The following is a 19,907-nucleotide window of genomic DNA, read 5'->3' as shown; positions in this document are numbered from 1 at the left end:
CGCCCGCGGGGCTGCCGGGGGGCCCCACCCCCGCCACTACCAGGACTCCCACACCACTGTGCTGCAAGCAGCATGAGGAGCAACAGACAGGGGGTGCCACATTGCTCTCACCTCCTCCTGCCACCAGCCTCTCATGCACTGGGCCATAGCTCTACCCCACCACCATGGCCTGGCCATCACTGCCACTCCTGTCAGGCCATAACTCTACCCTGGAGGGGAGGTGAGGTGGCAAGCAGCGTGGGCAGCCTGAGTGGAGTGGCAACAGCAACAGCTGGGCCGTGGTGGCATGGTAGAGCCACATCCCAGCATGTAAACAGCTAGTGGCAGGAGGAGACGAGGGCAGCGCTGCCCTTCCCCATCCATTACTCCTCGCACTGCTGGCAGTGTGGCTGGTGCAGGGGTCTTGACAGTGGCGGTGACAACAACAAGTCTCGCCACCCCACTCCTCCCTCCTGAGCTGGGTCCCACCCACTGGGCCATGGAGACAGCTCCTGCCTGTGCCAGGCCAGCAAGCTACAGCCCTGTGTCCACTGTAGGTGCATAAATATGGGGGTGGGGGGCACGTGCCCCCCCATGCCCCGTACACCCCCGCCTGCCCCACACACTGGGGGCTGGGACCTGGGGGTGGGGAGCAGCAGGTCGGGAGTGAGGGGCATGAGCAGGGCTGGGGGGGGCACTGCAGGTTGGGGCCAGAAAGAGAACGGCCGTGGTGGTTGCAGGCCAGGGACCTGTTTTCTACTTAAACTATTTACTGGGTCAGGACTGGCCAGTGATGTTTACAAACGGGGCCTGGTACAAAAAAGGTTGAGAATCACTGTCCTAAGGTGCTTCAAAGTGGAGCGCTTTCATCTGATCCCTCATTTGATAATGGTTAATTTGTTGTACGATTTGGCCACTTGTAAAGCACTCTGCAGCCATGAGCGTGTGTCATAGCCTGGCTGGAGAACAGTTTCAGGGGGCCAATCATGCAACAAATGTAACTTCTGTCTGCACCCATAAGGTCCTTCCAACCCTACCTTTGCTGTGATCCTATGTTCAATTTTCTTAGATCTCACATACTTGGGAAAAAGAAGTAATGGGAGCCAACACCTTTCTGATACACACTTAAAGTAACTCCCTTGTTCCCATTTTTGAGAGGGCAGTGAATGTGTATTTTTTGAGAGAGGAATCTCTGGAAAGAGACAAAAAAGTGAATAGAGGAAGAGCAAATAGAAAAAATTCCCTCTGAAGTAATTCCATATGTGTTGCCTGCAAAAAAGTCATGGGACATGAAGGTGATTTGCTGCATGTACTTTGCATTGGGAACTTTAAGAGCACTACTAAACTTTCTGCTGGAATTAAGAAAAGTGCTTGGTCCTTTAAATGGTAGCAAACTCAGTCTTTCCTGCTTGCAATATTTCCTGGGTGAGAATAAGAATCGCATTGGGTTAGGTTAGTAACCTGTACAAGTGAATCTCTAGACACCTAAGTACCATCAAAAATCTGTCCACCACTCTTTCGAGGGTGAACACAGTTTAAAATGCTTAACTACTAAAATTATGTTTCCAGGCAGCCAAATGCTTTTGTAGTCAGGTATATTATGGGATCACAGGTGGTATATGATTAGGAAACTGAATGTCCCTGAAATAAGGGACATTCAATAGATAGCAAACAGAATATTAATGAGGTGAGGAAAATCCCAACAATATGAAGGCAGGCATGAGAAGGGGAAAGGTAAACATAATAAAGGATTTGTGAGGAAATGAGGCAAATTTTTGACTTTGTCAAATAATTTTACTGTAATTGTGAATTCAAAGAGCTTTAACTAGAGGAGAAAGCAATCATAGCAACAATCATAATTACAGGGAGCTTCAGAAACAGTATATACAACTACACAGTTAATGGGTAAAAATAAACACTCCAGGTGCCAACTCCCTTTCTTAACATACTTTGGCAGGTTAAGTACCTCTTTCATTTTCCAAGACAACTTTAGTGGAGAGCACTTGTGGATGCTACAACTAATGCAAACAGTTCATTTTTATTTGCTTGATTATGTTTTCTAAATATGTTCCATGATTTTTGAAGTAGCTTAATGCCTTTAATCTACATAACTAATAATCATGTGGCTGGTACTTAACAGTCCTTTGCACTTATTTCCAAAAGGCATAATTTGCACTGTTTTTAACCTGCGGTTTCTGCAATTATTTTTTATGTCAGAGAACAATACTACTTGTTCTTAAATACAGTATGTAATTGAATAGTTAAAAAACAAACTGCCCAGGGTACCTAAGGAGCTCTGGCCATACATACCTTGTCTTCATACATCCTTTTAGCTTCCCTTAATTCAGAACGTAGCTGAGAAACAGTAGATTCCAGCTGACTGACCTGACGCGTGTACATTGAATTCTGGTTTCTTGTTTGCTCTCTGAGAAAAAAATTGAAAATAGGAAAAAAATTTAAGAGTTACTAAAGCTTGACACATATCCAGATACCACCTGGCAGTCCACTACGGTGACTGAACTTTATTGAACACTGTTTTTTGACCATTCTACTCTTCACCCTGTGTTACAGATAAGGAAACTACAACACACTGAATGATTAAGTGCTACTTTATGTAATAATCCTTGATTAGGGGATTTGTGGAAATGCACCATATCTGGATGAGGCCTTAGAAGACTGTGCCTCAAACTGAGGCACAATCTCCCAGGTGCTGTTCCTGCACATGGCGGGGGGTACTCTTTTTACACCAGTGAATGAGCTTTTGCAGCATACTTTTCCCAGTCTTTAGGTGGGTGTAGAAAGGACAAGGCCCATGCTCCCACCTCTTCTGGTCTTATTGGAGCCCTGCTTCTTGAAACTGTGGAATACAGAAGAAGTACCTAAACACCCAAAGGAAGTAGGAGCCAACTTTTTGGCAGGCATGCCACAAGTTAAGCCCCATACCTTCATTGGGTACATCTACACAAGACGTTTACTGTGCAGTAGACTAATCAGCTACACAGCATCTACACATGCATCCCTACTAGGGTGGAGTACACTAATTTACCCCACAGCAGAATACTACTTGTAAATACAGCTGCAGAGTTAAAAACTCCACAACAGCACACATGTAGATGCTGCCCCGACTAGCTGGGGAACAAGGATGCTTCAGTGTGGGGGCTGCATGCCACCTAGCACCCTCATGCCCCAGCCACCCCTCTGCAGTACATTCAGCCAGGGGGGAGCAGCGCTGAGCTGGCAGGCTGACCCCTGGGGCCCCCTGCCAGCTGGGGATGCCCTGATCCAGCTCAGCATGCTGCAATGCCAGGCACACATACAAATGGCAATAAATGCTGGAGTTTACTGCTCACGAGTTTATTGCTCCTGGGCATATATTCAACTCAGGAGTTTATTACTTCACATTAATTTCACAAGGAGATGAACCCACTGAGTACTACTCTGATCCCCTACCCCTGCCTGATCTGCTGCTTTGTTTTCTGCTCCCAGCCCTGTTCTCCCTGCCTGATCTGCTTCTCTGCTTTCTGCTCCCTGCCTGTTTCAACTGTGCTGCCTGCCCTCTTTCTCATCTGCCATGTGCTACACATAGAGGCTACTCATGGCACTTGTGCCATAGGTTGGCCATCTCTGCCTTAAGGAGAACAAGGAATATACTATGTAAGTATTCCACTACAGCAACATGTGAAGGAAAGATTTCTGCCTATTCCTTCACTTTACTCCATGCAGAAGCTGCTCAAAACGCAGATTTCAGAAGTTTGTTCAATGTTCTGCAAAGAAGTTTATGGTAGTTGAACCTGGTAGGGCCTGATTCTCATTTCATACCAGTTTAACTTCACTATAAATTCATGAGTTACCCTGCTTGATTTACACTCTGCTAAGCAAGAAGAGAGTCAAGTCTTTGTGTCTCCCAATTCTCAGAATTTTGTCTTAATCACAAGACTATGTTCGCTCTAGTCTATTTAGCAAACTTTCTAGCCATCTCCTCCCACAATTTCCATAAGGCTGACTAAATCTGAAACAAAACAAGACATTAGAGGAAGGGTGAAGTGCAACAGTGGAGAGAATCAAGGTTACATTTAATGTTGTCTACAATATAATTGAGGAACATACTGGATGATTTCCATATGGGTTTGGATACTACTTGCATGGCTGCGTGCATGATTAGCTTTATCAGTCAGTGCTGCCATCTCCTGTTCATGCTCATTTATTAGTTCTTCAATCCTGTTTTAAGAAAAAATACTGATTAAAATTGTGTTCAAGGCAGGAACTAAGTTCCCCACTGCATGAACTGTGGATACAAATTTAAACATTTTGATGATTTGCTATGAATTTTATAAAATGTGCTTCTATTTTGCTACTAGTTCAGCATAACTGAATTCAGTTGACAATATTAGAGTATAAGGTCATTGTTTCAAATGAAATAGACAAGAAAGTACTGTTGGGTTGGCCCAGAATAATAAGTCGGCAAATAAAAGTTAAATTGTTCACTCCTTGTTATTTATATTAAAGCACTACCAGGCCCCCTGCAAGCTGTATTACAGCCTCTGTAGTGACATCAGTCCCTCAGTTTAATTACAATCATGGGAAGAGTTTTGCTTGAAAAAAGCAAAAGGCACTTTCAAAACTTTTTGCAGTTATAATTAAGACATATTTCACTGTTCTTATCTTTCAGCTTACTGAAGCTGATGACACTGCCCTAATTGGCTTTAAATGGTGTTGCCATCCACACAAAGGTAAAAGGTTTATTCAAGCCTAAGCAGCCCATTAGGCTAGCATGATTAAGGAACACAAGTTTCTGCAGCCAATGGCATAGAAGGGAGTGATATAACTTGTAGCACATCAGCCAGGTACCCATTTGCAGCTAGATTGACTGGGGCTTGTCACTGGTGAGACTCCAGAGGGAGGCTTGAACTCACACCTCTTTTACCATAAAAATATGCATGAACTGCTTTGGCACCAGCCCTTGTTCACCTCACAAGAATTATTTAAATATTTTAGTACTAGTCAGTAAAAATAAACCTACATGAAGGGAATATTAGGAAGGGACATGGTAAAAAACCTAGTCAGAAAATCCTCCCCCTTTTACACACTGGAACCATTTCTACTCAAACTCTTCTATAAGATTATCCTCCAGGCAGTGACTGAAAATGATCAGTTTAAGAAGTAAAAATATCAGGACGTTATGAGACATTAAAAGGCTAGAATGGAGGCATTTGAGACCTAAAACACCAGCAATTCCTCCTGCCCCTTGTGCCCACTGTAGTATCAGCATCTGGCACCAAAAAAAAATCATCCTTTTGAAGTACAAATGCCCAGTGGTCTGATCAGGTCTAGTAAGTAAATGGAGAAAGGTACCTATTTTGATGCTGTTGAAGCAGAAGTTCTGTTTTGGTCAGTGATTCTTTTTTCAGGGATTCAAGTTGTTCTTCCATCTGTTGGGAATAAAGTTCAGTGGTATCAAGTAAGTAATCACTCTTAGCCACTAGGGCTGAGTGAAGTTTCAGTCCCTGGTTTGATTCGGTGGAGATTCGGCCCGATTCAGAGGCCGAATCTCCAAATCCAAATTGAATCACAGGACCCTCTAATCTCTCTGAATCGAATCAGAACCCTCCGAATTGATTCAGAGAGATTTGGAAAGATTCGGTGATTCGGACATGGACGCAGCTTCAAATGTTTTTTCTGCATACCTCTAGGTAGCAGGCAGCTTATGAGTGCTGCGATGGTGAGGCGCATGGAGTGTCCCACAGAAGCACAGGGGGCTCCCCAGCATGCTCGGCAGCAGATAGGGCCCAGCTTATATCACGGCCCAGCTCACAATTATCATGGCACAATCGTGGTAGGGGCTGCCATTTTCACACTAGGATTGTGGCACCCCACCCACACAGCCTGATTGGCTGAGGGAGCAGGTTTAGGGTCATCTGGCTGGCTGAGCCTAGCTCTCAGTGCCAGGCTGGGGGCAGGGATCAGAAGTGTCCAGTGGGAGTGCGGGGTGAGGGGGAGGCAGGAAATAAAGCCTCCAATCCACCTGGGGACCCACCTGGCTCCTGGGGCCAGGGAGGGGACTCATCTGGCAGCGCGCCTGGCACCAGGAAGCAAGGGGCCTTGAGGAGGTGTCAGAGGCAGCTCCAGTGCTGCGTCTTTCTGCCTGCCTCCAACAATGGCAGCAATGATGGTGGTGGTGGCGGAGCAGGACCCCTCAAAAGACAGCAGCAAGCAGAATTGCAGCAGTATGCAGCAGGTGGAGGGTAAGCTGCACGTCAGCGTGGAAAGGGGTGGGAACTGGGCACTGGACAGTGGTGCAGGTACCCCCACAACTCCCAGGAAGCAGGCTGTGAGGTGGGGGGCTCTGCCCACACTGGGTTCCCCCACATAGGTGTCTCGTAGCATGCACCTGCCTGAGCCTCGGGGGGCTTGAGCCCCTGAGCTTTCTTTCAAACAGCCCCTCCCCTACCCAGTGCCAACTTAGTCCACAAGGCTCAGGCAGGCGCCCACGCAAATCACACTTGGGCAAATCCCTTAATTTCATGATTTTCATGAAAAATGCTAAATTGCAATTTAAACCAGGCCCTAGTGATTGATGCCAGCCATGAATAATATAACAATATCATGTTTGAGTTATTACATTGATACGTAAGCTGCTTCTTACCTGCATAGGAGGGAACTAGCTTCTTCCACCAGCCCAGTAAAGACTCATTACACTAACAAGCTCAAAATTCGTTTTAGGCAACAGGATTTTGTGGGTAATAGATTTTATCTTTTGAGGCAAGTTTTTTCTTTAACATAAAACTTAGGCTAAAAGTTAAGCAAAAACCTCCTTTGCCCACCCAGAACCACCTCTCCCAAACGTTCCTTTCCATGGATCCCTCTATCTCAGTCTATTGCAAGAGTCCACCTTCTCCTGCCACTTTTTGTAGCTTCTGCCTCAGTCCTTTATAGGGGATATCTGATTACCTCTTAGCTTGGCCTGCTAACTGAACAGAGCCACCTTGCCTTAGGTCCTCAAACCATAAAGGAGCAGGTTGCTCTGCCACACGAAGGTACTACCAAATGGATGTAACAGCTGTAATCTGGTAGCTGTTGAGCATATTTAGAAGAAAAATGAGCAGCAGTACTAGAATCTCAGGCTTGTTTTATCTTTATATACAAAAGCACCTGGATATACTGAGCAAAAATAGATTCTACAGGGCTCCCCAGAGTCACATCTGGATGGACCACTCCAGGAGGTTGGGGTTGGCATGTACTGGGTTAATGGAGCACTCTGACACAACCTGTATGGGCTGTTCTCACAGCTTCTCTAGCTCTAGGGAAGATTCTCCTTGCTTCCCAATGCATAGATGGATAGTGAACAGTATGGTTACCTGGGCCAGGCTTTGAGGCATGGCTTTGGTTTGTAGAGTACTGTAAATGGCAAATAGTGACTTGGAAGCACCAAACTTAAGTAGAAGAAAAAACAGCATTATTTCCACTTACTGGGAAAATCCTCCCTTTGAGGTACGAGACCTCTGAGTCCAGATCTCGTAGGACTTTACTAAAAGCTGTGCCCAGGTTGCGGATGTGGAGATTAGTGATATTCTCATGCTCATACACCTTCTTGCTTGTGCTGTCTTCATAATCCACTAGGATATCCCGCAGTTCCTGGAGAACTTCCTCATGAACATGCACCATCGTTTTCAGATGCTCAGTTTGGCTGTTAGCCTCCCTCAACATCTCCTCCTGAAGATGATTAGCTGTTTCTAACTCCTGAATGGTACTCTGAAGCTGTATTTTTATATCTTCCTGGCTCTGGGATTCTCGTCGCCTGTATTTCAGAAACCCAAGAAATATTTAAAGTTATGTGATATATCATATTCATTTTTACTCAACCTAATATAGTATATTATTTTAATAATTATTATTTATGCAATTTGGGGGGTCTGGCGTGTTGCCTAAACCTATGAGGCAGAGCCTTTCTTTCTCCAGAAGTCTCTTTGCTCTTGGAAGCTGATTCCACCTTTCAAGTCTTGCTCTGCCTCCCAAAGCCCACACAGGGGTTTTGTATGGACTCTTTAAGTGTGCGCACCTAATATCCATCAAGGTCTCTCTCTCCATTTGCACTTCCTTTAATTTGGTCTGCAAATCTATAATGGTCTGTTTTAAATGGAACCTCTGTTGCTCATGCAGCTCAGTAGTCTGAAAAAAACCCCAAAAAAAATTATTAAATTTTGATCAATATGAAATCCAACTAAGAACAACATGGTAACTCATTATTAGAGTCAATACTAATGTCTCTGAGGAAATATCTTCTTCCTCTATGCTAAAGTTTGGGAGGTGTGATGAAGACACAGACTAAAGGGCCTTGGCAAGAGTGCCATTTCCCTCAGGCTATTCTGGTCTGCCAAATGTTATTTGAAAGCCATAAAATTGTTCTAAACTGTGCTTATGAGACCATCCTTTAGGCCAGTGGTGCCCAACCTTTCAAACCCATAGGCCAGAAGAGTGGAAAGGAGTCAGTCTGTGCCCAGATCCTGTGTACAGTCAGCACATGGAATCAGTTTGCAGGTGCAATTCTCCATGCTGGGCTGATCCTGAGCACTGGATCCAGCCATGCACCACCTTGGCCACACAAGTCCAGATCTGGCTGAGTTGGCCCAACTCCTGCATGCCTGGATCTGCCTGGGTGCTAGCCTGACCCTGTGAGCCAGAATCTGGCCATGGAGCAACCCTGCACACAAGAGAAGGGCCAAGTTATCCGCCTGCAGAGCTCCACATGGGTCTGGAAATTTGGAAGTACAGGAGCAGAAATTGACACTGCCATCATTCCTCTATTACTAAATTTCCAAACTCAGTAGGGATCCCTGCCAGCCAGATGACATGGCTCTGCAGGCCAGATCTGACACATAGGCAACACTGCTTCAGGAAGCCCAAGAATCCAGCCCATATGGAAGTGGCACAGCTTAGCTGTAAATATGACTCTAGTGCAAAATTTGCAACTCACTTCCTTTAGCCTCTTCTGCAAATCTCGAACTTGCTGTGAATATTCTTCCAAGATGCTTTCAATGTGTTCTTTTCCCAGATAACCAGCACTCTTTCTCTGGGTATCTATGTCCACTTCATATTTAGAAAACAAGACTGTTTTGGGGGGGCTACTGCCAGTGCAAGAGGCAGAAGTTTCCATCACTGCGCTGTGAATGGAAGAAGCCAACATGTTCTGATTGATGATGAATGGGCTAATAGCACCTAAAAGGGGAACATACTGAATGTTAAAACTGGACTCCTTACAGAGAATAAATGAAGTAATGGTGCAGATCTGTGTGCAACCCTCTTCAAGACAATGGAAAATCAATTACCGAATCATAGAAAATTAGGGTTGGAAAAGACCTCAGGAGGCCATCTAGTCCAACCCCCTGATCGAAGCAGGACCATCCCCAATTGTGTCATCCCAGCCACGGCTTTGTCTAGCCAGGTCTTAAAAACCTCCAAGGATGGAGATTCCACCACGTCTCTAGATAACCTGTTCCAGTGTTTTACTACTCTCCTAGTGAGAAAGTTCTTCCTAATATCTAACCTAAACTTCCCTTGCTGCAACTTGAAACCATTGCTCCTTGTTCTGTTATCTGCCACCACTGAGAAGAGTCCAGCTCCATCCTCAATGGAGCCACCCTTCAGGTAACTGAAGGTTGTGATTATATCCCCCACAATCTTCTCTTCTCCAGATTAAATAAGTAAAGTGCCCTCAGCCTTTCCTTATAAGTCATGTGCCCTAGCCCCTGAACCATTTTCATTGCCCTCTATGAACTTGCTCCAATTTGCCTACATCCTTTCTGTAGTGAGGGGCCCAAAACTGGATGCAGTACTCCAGATGTAGCCTCACCAGTGGTGAATAGAGAGAAAGAATCACTTCCCTTGATCTGCTGGCAATGCTCCTACTAATGCAGCCCAGTACGCCTGTGACAGGGGGTTGTCTCAGGGGCCTTTCAAAAAGTTGGTGTGCCCACCTGTCTAGGGCAGTCCGCCCACCTGACTTTCCTGCCACACCTTTGATGTAATTAATAAGTTGTTTCTAAGGTGGGAGGCTGCCCATTTAATGCCTGATGCCAAGGGCATAATACACAGTTCCAACCTCCCCTTTACCATGTCCCATGCCTCGCAGATGGCATCCAAATTACTTCTAACTCCCCTGGCCCCACTGCTGGGCTGCACTGGGCCTCTGGCCCAAACTTGGCCTCAGGTGTCTGGAGACTTACCTTGGACATATGCCCTGCTCACTGGGGCCTCAACTCATGGCCCCTCACTAGGGCCTTACACTATCCCCTTGCTGGGGTAACTACTCTGCCCCCTCACTGGGGCTCGCGCTATCAGACTATGCACAGTCCTTCAGGCCCCTCCCACAGACCCTACTTTACAGTCCCTGTTCAGCCCTTCAGGCCCCCATACGGACCCTACTCTACACAGCCTACCTCTCAGCTGCTCCCACACGTGTCCCCCTACTGGGGCCACACCACCCCTTACTGGGGCTACTGTTCTGACCCCACCCTGTGGCCACTACTCCACCTCCTCACTGGGTCTTCTGGGCAATATTCTCTCTCTGGCTCCCTCCAACAACTGCCAGCTCAGCCCTGAGGGCCTGGGTTTATAATGAGGTTGCTCATCCCCATCCTCCAATCCAGGAGCCCTCCCACAGTCATGTGACTGCCTCGTTAGGCTGCACGGCACCTGCCAGCTGCTCCACAGCCTGCTTAAGCCTCTTAAAGTGGCAGACACCAAAGGTGTCTGGCCACAATGCCATTAGCCTTCTTCACAACAACGGCACACTGTTGGCTCATATTCAGCTTATTGTCCACTGTAACCCCCAGCTCCTTTTCTGCAGAGCTGCTGTTTAGCCAGTCAGTTCTGTACCAGTGCACAGGATTGTTCCATCCTAAGTGCAAGTCTTTGCATTTATCCTTACTGAACCTCATGAGATTTCCTTTGGTTCAATCCTACAGTTCACCGAGATCTCTCTGAATCCTAGACCTACCCTCCAGTGTATATATTACTCCCCCCAGCTTGATGTCATCTGCAAACTTGCTGAGGGTGCACTCCATCCCATCTTCCCGGTCACTGGAAGGTATTAAGGTAATAGATATTAAAAGTTTCCTTGTTCTAAGGACAAATTATTCTTGCCCTGTCCTCTGTTTAGTCCTTTATTCCAGTATAATGTGTGAGGGAGAAGCTGGAAGATCAGAATAGTATCGTTTCAAGCCCTGGTTGCTCTCATCTTGTGCTCACATAGATAACTGCACAACATGCAGGGAGGTGGTGGGTCAGTCTCTGCAGCCACAGCCCTTAGCTCCCAGGATGGCCATCCCATGGTAGAGTGAACCATGGGAGGTGATCACCCTCTAGCCAATGGTAGTAGCATGGCTGGATTATCCATGGGTAAAATAAGACATCCGTTATTGCCTTAATAAGGAACCACTGGCAGTCTGATTTTGATCTATGCTCTTGTGGATCCAGTCTTCCAGTAGTCTAGAATTGGAAGACTCTACCTTTGTCCATACACGCCCAACTCCCATCCACAAGCCTAACCACTGCTTTGTTAATTCAGAGGAAAAAACAAAAATGAAATTTTTGTATGCTGTTCAGAATTTGAGGTGCCAGTTTTGAAACAACTGGAGGATATTTACCTAAAAATTAAATCTTAATGTAAAATTTCAACCCTTGAGCACCTTTTTAACAACTGCATGCTATGTCTATGCTTTGCACCACAAGACAGCCTAATATTAAAAGTGATATACTCTTGAATTCTTACTGTGTTGAAATCTGCTTAATACTTGCCCCCAGTGGAAATGCTGCCACTTGATGAAGTGTCCTCATGAGTCCGAGAATGTGTAATTGATTCCATGGTGAATTTGGTTGCTTCTTCTTGGAGTTTCAGTGTCTCTTTGGTTTGTCTTTCTAATTCTTCCCTGGAAAATCATACATGTGAGCATTTGTTGAGAGTGCAGTCTGAATATAAAAGGTGATCCAATTTCATTGTGTCATCAAAAATGGCTCCAGAAATTAATAACTGAGACACTAAGGGTCTGTACATATATTTGTCAATAAAGTGCCAGATATGCAACAATGATATGTAGCACCGTTACTGTGGCAGGGCACCTTTGGGTGCCTGCTTGCAGCAGGACACCTGTGGTGCCTGCCACTCAAAGGGCCTGAGTAGGCAGCAGAGGCAACCTGCAGATGGCTGTGCTCCCCAGTCAGGAGTCATATGGCTAGCAGGAGACTGCCTGATTGGGGAAGAGGACTCAGCTGCTAGCAATAAGAGCAGGCTTGAGCAGTAAATCCAGCAGCAGTTGCTGCAAGCAGCTAGAGGCAGAACATCACCCAGTTGGAGCTCCTGCTCAGGAACACCCAGAGGACAGGGTAGGAACTGTGGGGATGGCAGGAGGTTCCTGGTCCTGGGGAATGACCTAAAACTACACCCTGCTGGAGCTGGATGTTGTGGTGGGGCTGCTTCTGGCAAGGCAGCTTCCAGGAAATGCCACACCTGTGCCTCCCCAGTGAAGGGTGAGTATGGGGCACCAGAAAGCCTTAGCCCTCACTGCCTTGTGGGTTACCCTGTGGAGGGGAAAGGCTAGGGGAGCACACCCTGACACAAAAGCACAGGAGCCCAAGCCCAATGAGTGGGGCCTGAGGCAAGAGTCCAGGTAAGTCAACAGATACCTGAGTTCCAAGGAAGTGTAATGCCCAGAAGGGTCCAGGTATGCTGACAGACGCCTGAGGCCTGAACAGCCATATGCTAAGTTAAGGGGGTCCAGGTAAGTTGGCAGATGCCTGAGGTGCAGAGGCCCCAGTGAGGGGGCAGAGTTGTAGGGAGCCGGTGGCTGTGCAGAGTAGGACCTGACGAGGGTCTGAAGGGCTGCACATAAGTCGATCAGAGTAGCAGCAGCCAGCAGCTGTGTATAGTAGGGCCAAGGATGGTCTGAAGGGCTGCATAGGTGCTGGCTGAACTAGCTGCACCTGGCAGCAATGCAGAGTTGGGCCTGAAGATGGTTTGGAGGGCTGCACAGAAGCTGATCGGTATAGCTGGAGTAGAGGCCCCAGTGAGGGGCGTGAGTTAAAGGCCCAGGCATGTCCGAGGACACCTGAAGCTTAGTTGGGCCAGATGCCACAGCGACCCAGAAAGGGGCCAAGGCATGACAGGCGAGTGTAGGTGGACAGACTGCCCAGACAGGGAGGTGGGCATGGTGACCGGCATGGTGACCAGCCCCAATAGTTACCCTGTTACAATTAAAGTCGATGGAGCTATGATGATTTACACTAACTAAGGGTTCAAGCAAAACAAAAGGCCTAAGCAAAAAAATTAACAAAAAACTTCATCACACAGATAAAAACAATGCCTTGAATCGCACCAAAAGAAGACTCACTTTTATTACAATTTTTCTTCTGACTGGTTGGTAAAATGCCATTTAATGACTACAAATGGTAAATATTCTACTTCTTTTTGTAAAGTTAACATGAAGTGAGATTTGTTTGGTAATTTTTTTTTACTAGACCAACTGTATAGTTGGCAGAGATGTTAGTCAAGCTTTAAGGCAAAACATTCTCTTCTCAGGTCTGTGGCCAAAGCTTGTCTAACATCTCTCCCAACAAAATAACTGTTCCAATAAAAAATATTGCCAAGTAAATCCTGCTTCTCTCATACTAATTACCTGGCCCATGATGGCTATAATAATACTGCAACACTACAGCAACATGGAAGATAAAGTTGTGTGGCTGATTATACTGTTAATACTTTTTGTTAAACCATTAGACAACTGAAGAGAGAAATTCATACAGAATCCTGACAACTGTCATGAAATCATATGCTTTTAGGAGATACTAGAAGACACTAGGAGAAGGGTTCTGAGAGGGGAAACTCTTTACAATAAGAGAAAACATCTGATGAATTAAACACACTGATCTTCAACACAGAAGAAAAGCATCTCTTAGTTTATAACATGGTGCAATGCACAAAGTTCAGATTTTTAAAGTCTTTCTTTTCTAAAGTAACCCAGGCAGCACATTTTTTTAAAGCACAGATTTAGCATTTTGATGAGGGAAGGATGAGAAAGGTATGAAAAAAATAGAAAGGGAAAATGAAGGAAGAAAGAGTATTGTATTTACTTGAATACAAAACAAGCTTCCCCCCCCCCCCCCAAACTGGCATGGGGGAAAAAAACCCTCATCTAATAATCACATGCAACAAAATCTGACTAAATACATTGTACATTGTTAAATTGCTGTGTCACAGAGCACTGAGGTGCCCTGCTCCTAGAGGGCAGAAACTGCCAGAGGAAAAGCTCTGGCAGTGCATAAAGAGCCCTAGCAGGGAATAGGAGCCCACCTGTGGGTTGCCAGGGCAACCGGAGGGAGCAAATGACCCACACCTGCCAGCGGTCAGCTGCCTGTAGGAGGCAGAGCCTGGCTCTTATAAAGCCCAGGGCTGAGGCCAGGCTGGCAGTTCCCTGTCAGCAGCCAGAGAGGCAGGAGCTCCCAGAGTAGGGATGTGAGAAGCAGTACTGCCTGAGCAGAGTTATGGATGGCAGCTCTAGGGCGTTTGTGCAACGTGGTTTAGCCAGGCGGCTTTACATTATGTTATAGCCAGGAGGCTCAAGTTTCTGTAGCATTTTGTTGTTTATTACACCGGTGGTTTGGGTGAGGCTATAAGGGGTTGGAGGAGGCCTCATTGGGGACTCACAACGAAGAGTGTGAGGACCCCAGCGCCCGAGTGGGCGCAGCATACTCATAGGGACCCACAGTGGCGTGGGGACCACAGCGCCATTGAGGGCGCAGTATCCTTAAAGGGGCCTCATAGCAGAGTGTGAGGACCCTGGCGCCCAGGAGGGCGCAGCTTACGGGGTGCTTAGACCCCAGCCCCAGAGAGGGGCGTTTTGAGAAGCTCAATGCGGGCGTGACGAGCCCCAGAGAGGGGGCACAACTGAGAAGCCCAGTGCGGGCGTGACAAGCCCCAGGAAGGGGGCAACTTAGAGAAGCCCAAGTTGGGCACAACAAGCCCCAGGCAGGGGGCAACTTTGAGAAGCCCAAGTTGGGCACAACTGTTTAAGAAGCCCAGTGCGGGCACGGCGAGCCCCAGGAGGGGGCACTACTAGGAAGTCCCAGTGCGGGCGTGACGAGCCCCAGAGACGGGGCGTTATTGAGAAGCCCAAGTGTGGGCGCAGAGAGCCCCCAGGAGGAGGGCAGCATTTTAAGAAGCCCAAGTTGGGCACAACGAGCCCCAAAGAGGGGAGCGCCTTATTAGAGAAGGCCCCAGAGAAGGGGGCAGCACTCAGAGAAGGCCCCAGGAAAGGGGGCAGCACTCAGAGAAGGCCCGGGAGACAGGCGTGAATATAGACAGATAGACAGACCAACGTCAATTCCATCTGCGAGGCTTGGGGCGTGGTATCAGGGGTGGTTGGAGCCACGCATAGCCCATAAGGCTAGGGTGCCCCAAAGCACCCATTGGCAGGAGAAGACCCACGAGGAGTCCGGGAAAACCACGGGGTCTGAGTCAACATAGAGACGTGTCCGAGAGGGCGTAAGACAGCCTCCCAACCTTATCTAACAGCAAAGACGTGGCAAGCGAGAAACAGAGGGTGCCCTTGGGCCAACTTGACACGGAGAGAGGGCCTTAAGGAGATCACAGCCCTCCTACAGGACCCCGCCGTGCCAGAAGCAACATGTGGAAACAACAGAAACAAACTATGAATTTGATTACATGCAGCCAACACTAAGCATGACTATGAAACACATGGCCTATTTTGGGCAAACAAGGACCCTACCACAAAAATAGATTACTACAGCCCATCTGAATAAGACATACCATACTGGCCATTAAGTGCAGCCCCCCTCACTGCTGACTTTTTCAAATCATAGTGAGCCATGACTGCATACAGTTCATTCAGAATCCCTCTGTTGGCCCATCTCAGTCTGGCGCATATGATTAGTGCAGTCCCACCCTCCATGAGGTGAAGCAGGACTCCATTGCCCTGCACCTCATCTGCATATACATTTTTGAAGCATCCCAGGATTTGTGATAAGAACATTCAGTCCCAGTCATGAATGGGAGCTAATCAGCACATGGATGCTTTGTGGAAAGGGAACTGGAGTGCATACATATACTGAGACGTGCTGAACTGTGGGGTCACCATGACTTTAAATGCTGTTGACTTTGGTGAGGCCCAGCCCAAATAACTATGTGGTAAATCATGACTCTTTGGCTTTGGCCTAATATCATGCATAGTTTATGCTTTCAAAAAATATAGTTTGTACTATACCAGGTATGGCAATCACACGGTCAAGGTTGATCACTCCCACGGAACAAGTAAAGGGTGGTAAATGAGTCCATTGATGGCTATGAAGGCGGGTCATAGAGCTGCAGACCCTCTGGCAAATGCCACAGGCAATGTTTAAAAGACAGGTCAGACCATAGATCTCTCAGCCTTGTTTCCTTGCCTTCCATTTCTGTTGTTTTTCTGCCTCCAGGGCAAGATGGTTTTCCTAAAAGTATGATGTTCCTTTTCTCACAAGGCATCACCACGTAGCCCTGTCCCAGGCTAGTTTTACCCAGTTTGTGGTGTCAATACCACACTTAATGTTTCAGGGGTGTAGGTTGTAGCCATGTTGGTCTACGGACATAGGCAGACAAGGTTCTTTGAGTAAATCTGATACCTTTTATTACACCAATACAACTTAATAAAAGTCTTTTATTAGACCAACTCACTTAATGTCCTTGAAGCATTTCCTTTGGCCCTCTGTGTCCTTTTCCCTTGGCTAAGTTGGAACTATAGCAGTTGTTTTGGTAAATGTACATCAAGCATGCACACACAATGCCCTGTCCACCACAGCTGACGTTGAATAATCAATGCTTCCATACTGGTGGTGTTAGCAGTGGTGAGGACACTAGCATTTGTGTGACAATCCTCCCGTATTCCTTAGGTCAACAGGAATTTCCACAGTGTTCCAGATTTTGAGAAATAGTGTGTAGAGCTTGTTGGTCATAGTTTCCCCACCTACTTTGAAGACCTTATCTGGTATGTCATCACGGCCAGAAGCTTCGCTGTCCTTCATCTGTCTTATTGCCCGGTGGACTTCTTCAAAGGTTGGTGGACTGGCAAATGCTTACCTTACTGGATGCTGCAGGATGGATTAGATGGTTTCATCAGTCACCACTGATTGCTGAAGAAGTCAAGATGATGTCAAGATCAAGATGCCATGACTGTCAACAAATCGTTAGATTTCTTTTGCCTTCACTTCCCACCATTTGTTTTCGACTTCTTAAATCTTCTTTTGGGCTTCAGCTTTAAGTCATCAAAAAGTTCCCTGTTTCTGACTGGATGTAGGTTGGCTTTGCCAGCCACAGAAAGCCTTCATCAAACTGGTCCTGATGGTGATGGGTGATAAAGCCAATTGATTCTGTACAAGCTTCATGGATGGTCTCCCTTAGAGCTTGCCAATCTTCCTTAACTCAAATGTCATTATTGTCAATCCTAAGATTGGCAAGTTTCTTGCCGAGATATGGTTGGAGGGCTTTGCAGTATCTAGGGGTCTGAAGGCATTTGATGTTGTACTGTTTTCAGATTAATTTGGGTTGTTTTTGATGTTTCAATGCAATCCTAATGGACACGATTGATCTCACTAAGCAATGATCAATCCAGCAGTCATTGGCTCCTCTCATAACATGCACGATATGAACGTCTTTTAGATCATGCACTCTTATGATGACTTAGTCAAGGAGGTACCATTGTTTCAAGAGGAGGTATTGCCATGGTGCTTTGGTACCTGTCATGTTGTCTGAAGATAGTGTTAATAATGACAAGGTCACACTCTACACGTTTATTGTGTAAGAGGATGCCGTTGGAATTGGCTCCACTCTTTCCTTCCCAATGGTGCCCCTCCACATGCTAAAGTCCTGGCCAACTCTCGCACTGAAATCTCCAAGGAGGATAATCTTATCCTCTTTCAGGATGATAGTCAGGATTTCATCAAGGTCAGCATAGGACTGTTCTTACTGTTCTTCCTCAACATCAAGTGTTAGGGCATATGCACTGATGATGGTAGCAAATGCATTGTTGGTCAGTTGGAGGTAGAGAGTCATGAGCCACTCGTTAATGCCAACAGGGAATTTGGTCATTCAGAATCTGGTTTTTAATGGCAAAACCAATGCCTTGTATTCACCTGTCGTTTGGAGGATTCACTTTCCAGAAGAATGTATAGCCACCCCCCTCCTCCCTCTGATGGTCCACGTCTGCATGTCTGGTCTCACTGAAAGCAGTGATATCGATGTTGTATCGTGAGACTTCTCAAGTGACAACAGCTGTTCTACATTCTAGTCTGTCACTGTTCAGGTCCTCTAGTAGGGTTCATACATATCAGGATGCAAAGGGCATTTTTGTGTTTTGACTGCAGTTTAAGTGATCCTCCTGGAAGTGGCTATCCCATTGGGTAAGATAAGATGGGGCAGCCTATGTTTGGGGTACCTTTTCTAGTCCCCTTCCTGTGCGGGGTGAGCAGAGGGAATCCTAAAAAAGACTGCTCAGTCATGACTGCAGCTGCTGAATCAGCCTCCTGTCTTCTTCCAAGTGAGAAGTGGCCAACACATGACTGTCACCTGCATGTGGATCTGTGACTAGGGACTCCCAATGATCACTTCATCTGTCTCCATCACCACTCGTCCATCACCACAGGACTTTGTAGAAGTTAAGGGTATTAGTACTAGTTATTGTAGTAGATGTTGGACCAGTGGGAAAAGCCTGCACATGACTTGTTTAATATGAGGAGGCCATTGCACATCAGCAACCGCACATATCTTGGCAGAGGAGAAACCTGTGTCCCATGGCAAAGAGATCCAAGATGACTGGGGTTACTCTTTCACTGCAGCCTTCATCCATAATTTCATAGTTGGTAGGGTCAGAAAGGACCTGAGCAGATCATCAAGTCCGACCCCCTCCCACAGGCAGGAAAGAATGCTGGGGTCAAATGACCCTAGCTAGGTGAATATCTAGCCTCCTTTTGAAGACCCCCAGGGTAGGAGCCAGCACCACTTCCCTTGGAAGTTGGTTCCAGATCCTAGCCACCCTGACTGTGAAGTAGTGCCTCCTGATGTCTAGCCTGAATCTACTCTGCCAATTTAAGGCCATTATTCCTTATTACTCCCAGTAGTGCTTGGGGGAACAGGGACTCTCTCATTGCCTGCTGGTCCCCCTTGGCCAGTTTACAGACAGCCACCAGATCCCCTCTCAGCCTTCTCTTGTGGAGGCTGAACAGGTTCAGGTCCCATAGCCTCTCCCCATAGGGCCTGCCCTGCTGCCCCCGATCATGTGAGTGGCCCTCCTTTGGACCCTCTCAATGCTGTCCACATCCCTCCTGAAGTGTGGCGTCCAGAACTGGACGCAGTACTCCAACTGCGGCCTGACCAATGTTGCATAGAGGGGGGAGATCACCTCCTTGGACCTGCTTGTAATGCATCTGTGGATGTGTGACAAGGTGCGGTTAGCCTTGCTGACCATGTCCTCACATTGGCGGCCCATGTTCATCTTGTAATCAGTAGTGACTCCAAGATCCTTCTCTGCCTCTGTGCTGACGAGAAGGGAGTTCCCCAGCCTGTAGGTATGCTGCTGGTTCTTTCTCCCTAGGTGCAGTACCTTGCACTTTTCAGTATTGAATCCCATCCTATTCTCATCCACCCACCCCTGTAACCTGTCCAGATCTAGTTGTAGCCTGCCCCTCTCTTTTAGATTTCATGGATTTCATAGTTTCATAGTTTCTAGGGTCGGAAGGGACCTGGGCAGATCATCTAGTTCGACCCCCTGCCATGGCAGGAAAGAGTACTGGGGCCAAACGACCCCAGCAAGATGGTCATCTAACCTCCTCTTAAAAACCCCCAGGGTGGGAGCCTGCACCACCTCACTTGGAAGCTGGTTCCAGACCCTAGC

General features: G+C 46.9%; 1 protein-coding gene across 1 annotated transcript in view; it reads right to left on the bottom strand.

Moving 5' to 3' along the window:
* LOC102381934 (coiled-coil domain-containing protein 158-like) overlaps positions 1-19,907 on the bottom strand; it is a gene marked incomplete at its 3' end in the record, with an annotated part of 76,942 nt that overhangs the window by 44,085 nt on the left and 12,950 nt on the right. The window contains exons 4-10 of the mRNA XM_014525776.2: positions 11,773-11,903; positions 8,951-9,192; positions 8,036-8,145; positions 7,447-7,774; positions 5,332-5,408; positions 4,087-4,197; positions 2,290-2,404 (exon numbers count right to left, since the gene is read on the bottom strand). Of these exons, the coding sequence (XP_014381262.1) occupies positions 2,290-2,404; positions 4,087-4,197; positions 5,332-5,408; positions 7,447-7,774; positions 8,036-8,145; positions 8,951-9,192; positions 11,773-11,903 (1,114 nt within the window). The remainder of the gene's footprint in view (positions 1-2,289; positions 2,405-4,086; positions 4,198-5,331; positions 5,409-7,446; positions 7,775-8,035; positions 8,146-8,950; positions 9,193-11,772; positions 11,904-19,907) is intronic.

The sequence above is a fragment of the Alligator sinensis genome, unplaced genomic scaffold, assembly GCF_000455745.1.
Source record: "Alligator sinensis unplaced genomic scaffold, ASM45574v1 scaffold155_1, whole genome shotgun sequence".
Taxonomy (NCBI): domain Eukaryota; kingdom Metazoa; phylum Chordata; order Crocodylia; family Alligatoridae; genus Alligator; species Alligator sinensis.
The sequence above is the reverse complement of the archived record's forward strand: the minus strand, read 5'-3'. Positions and strand labels throughout refer to the sequence as shown.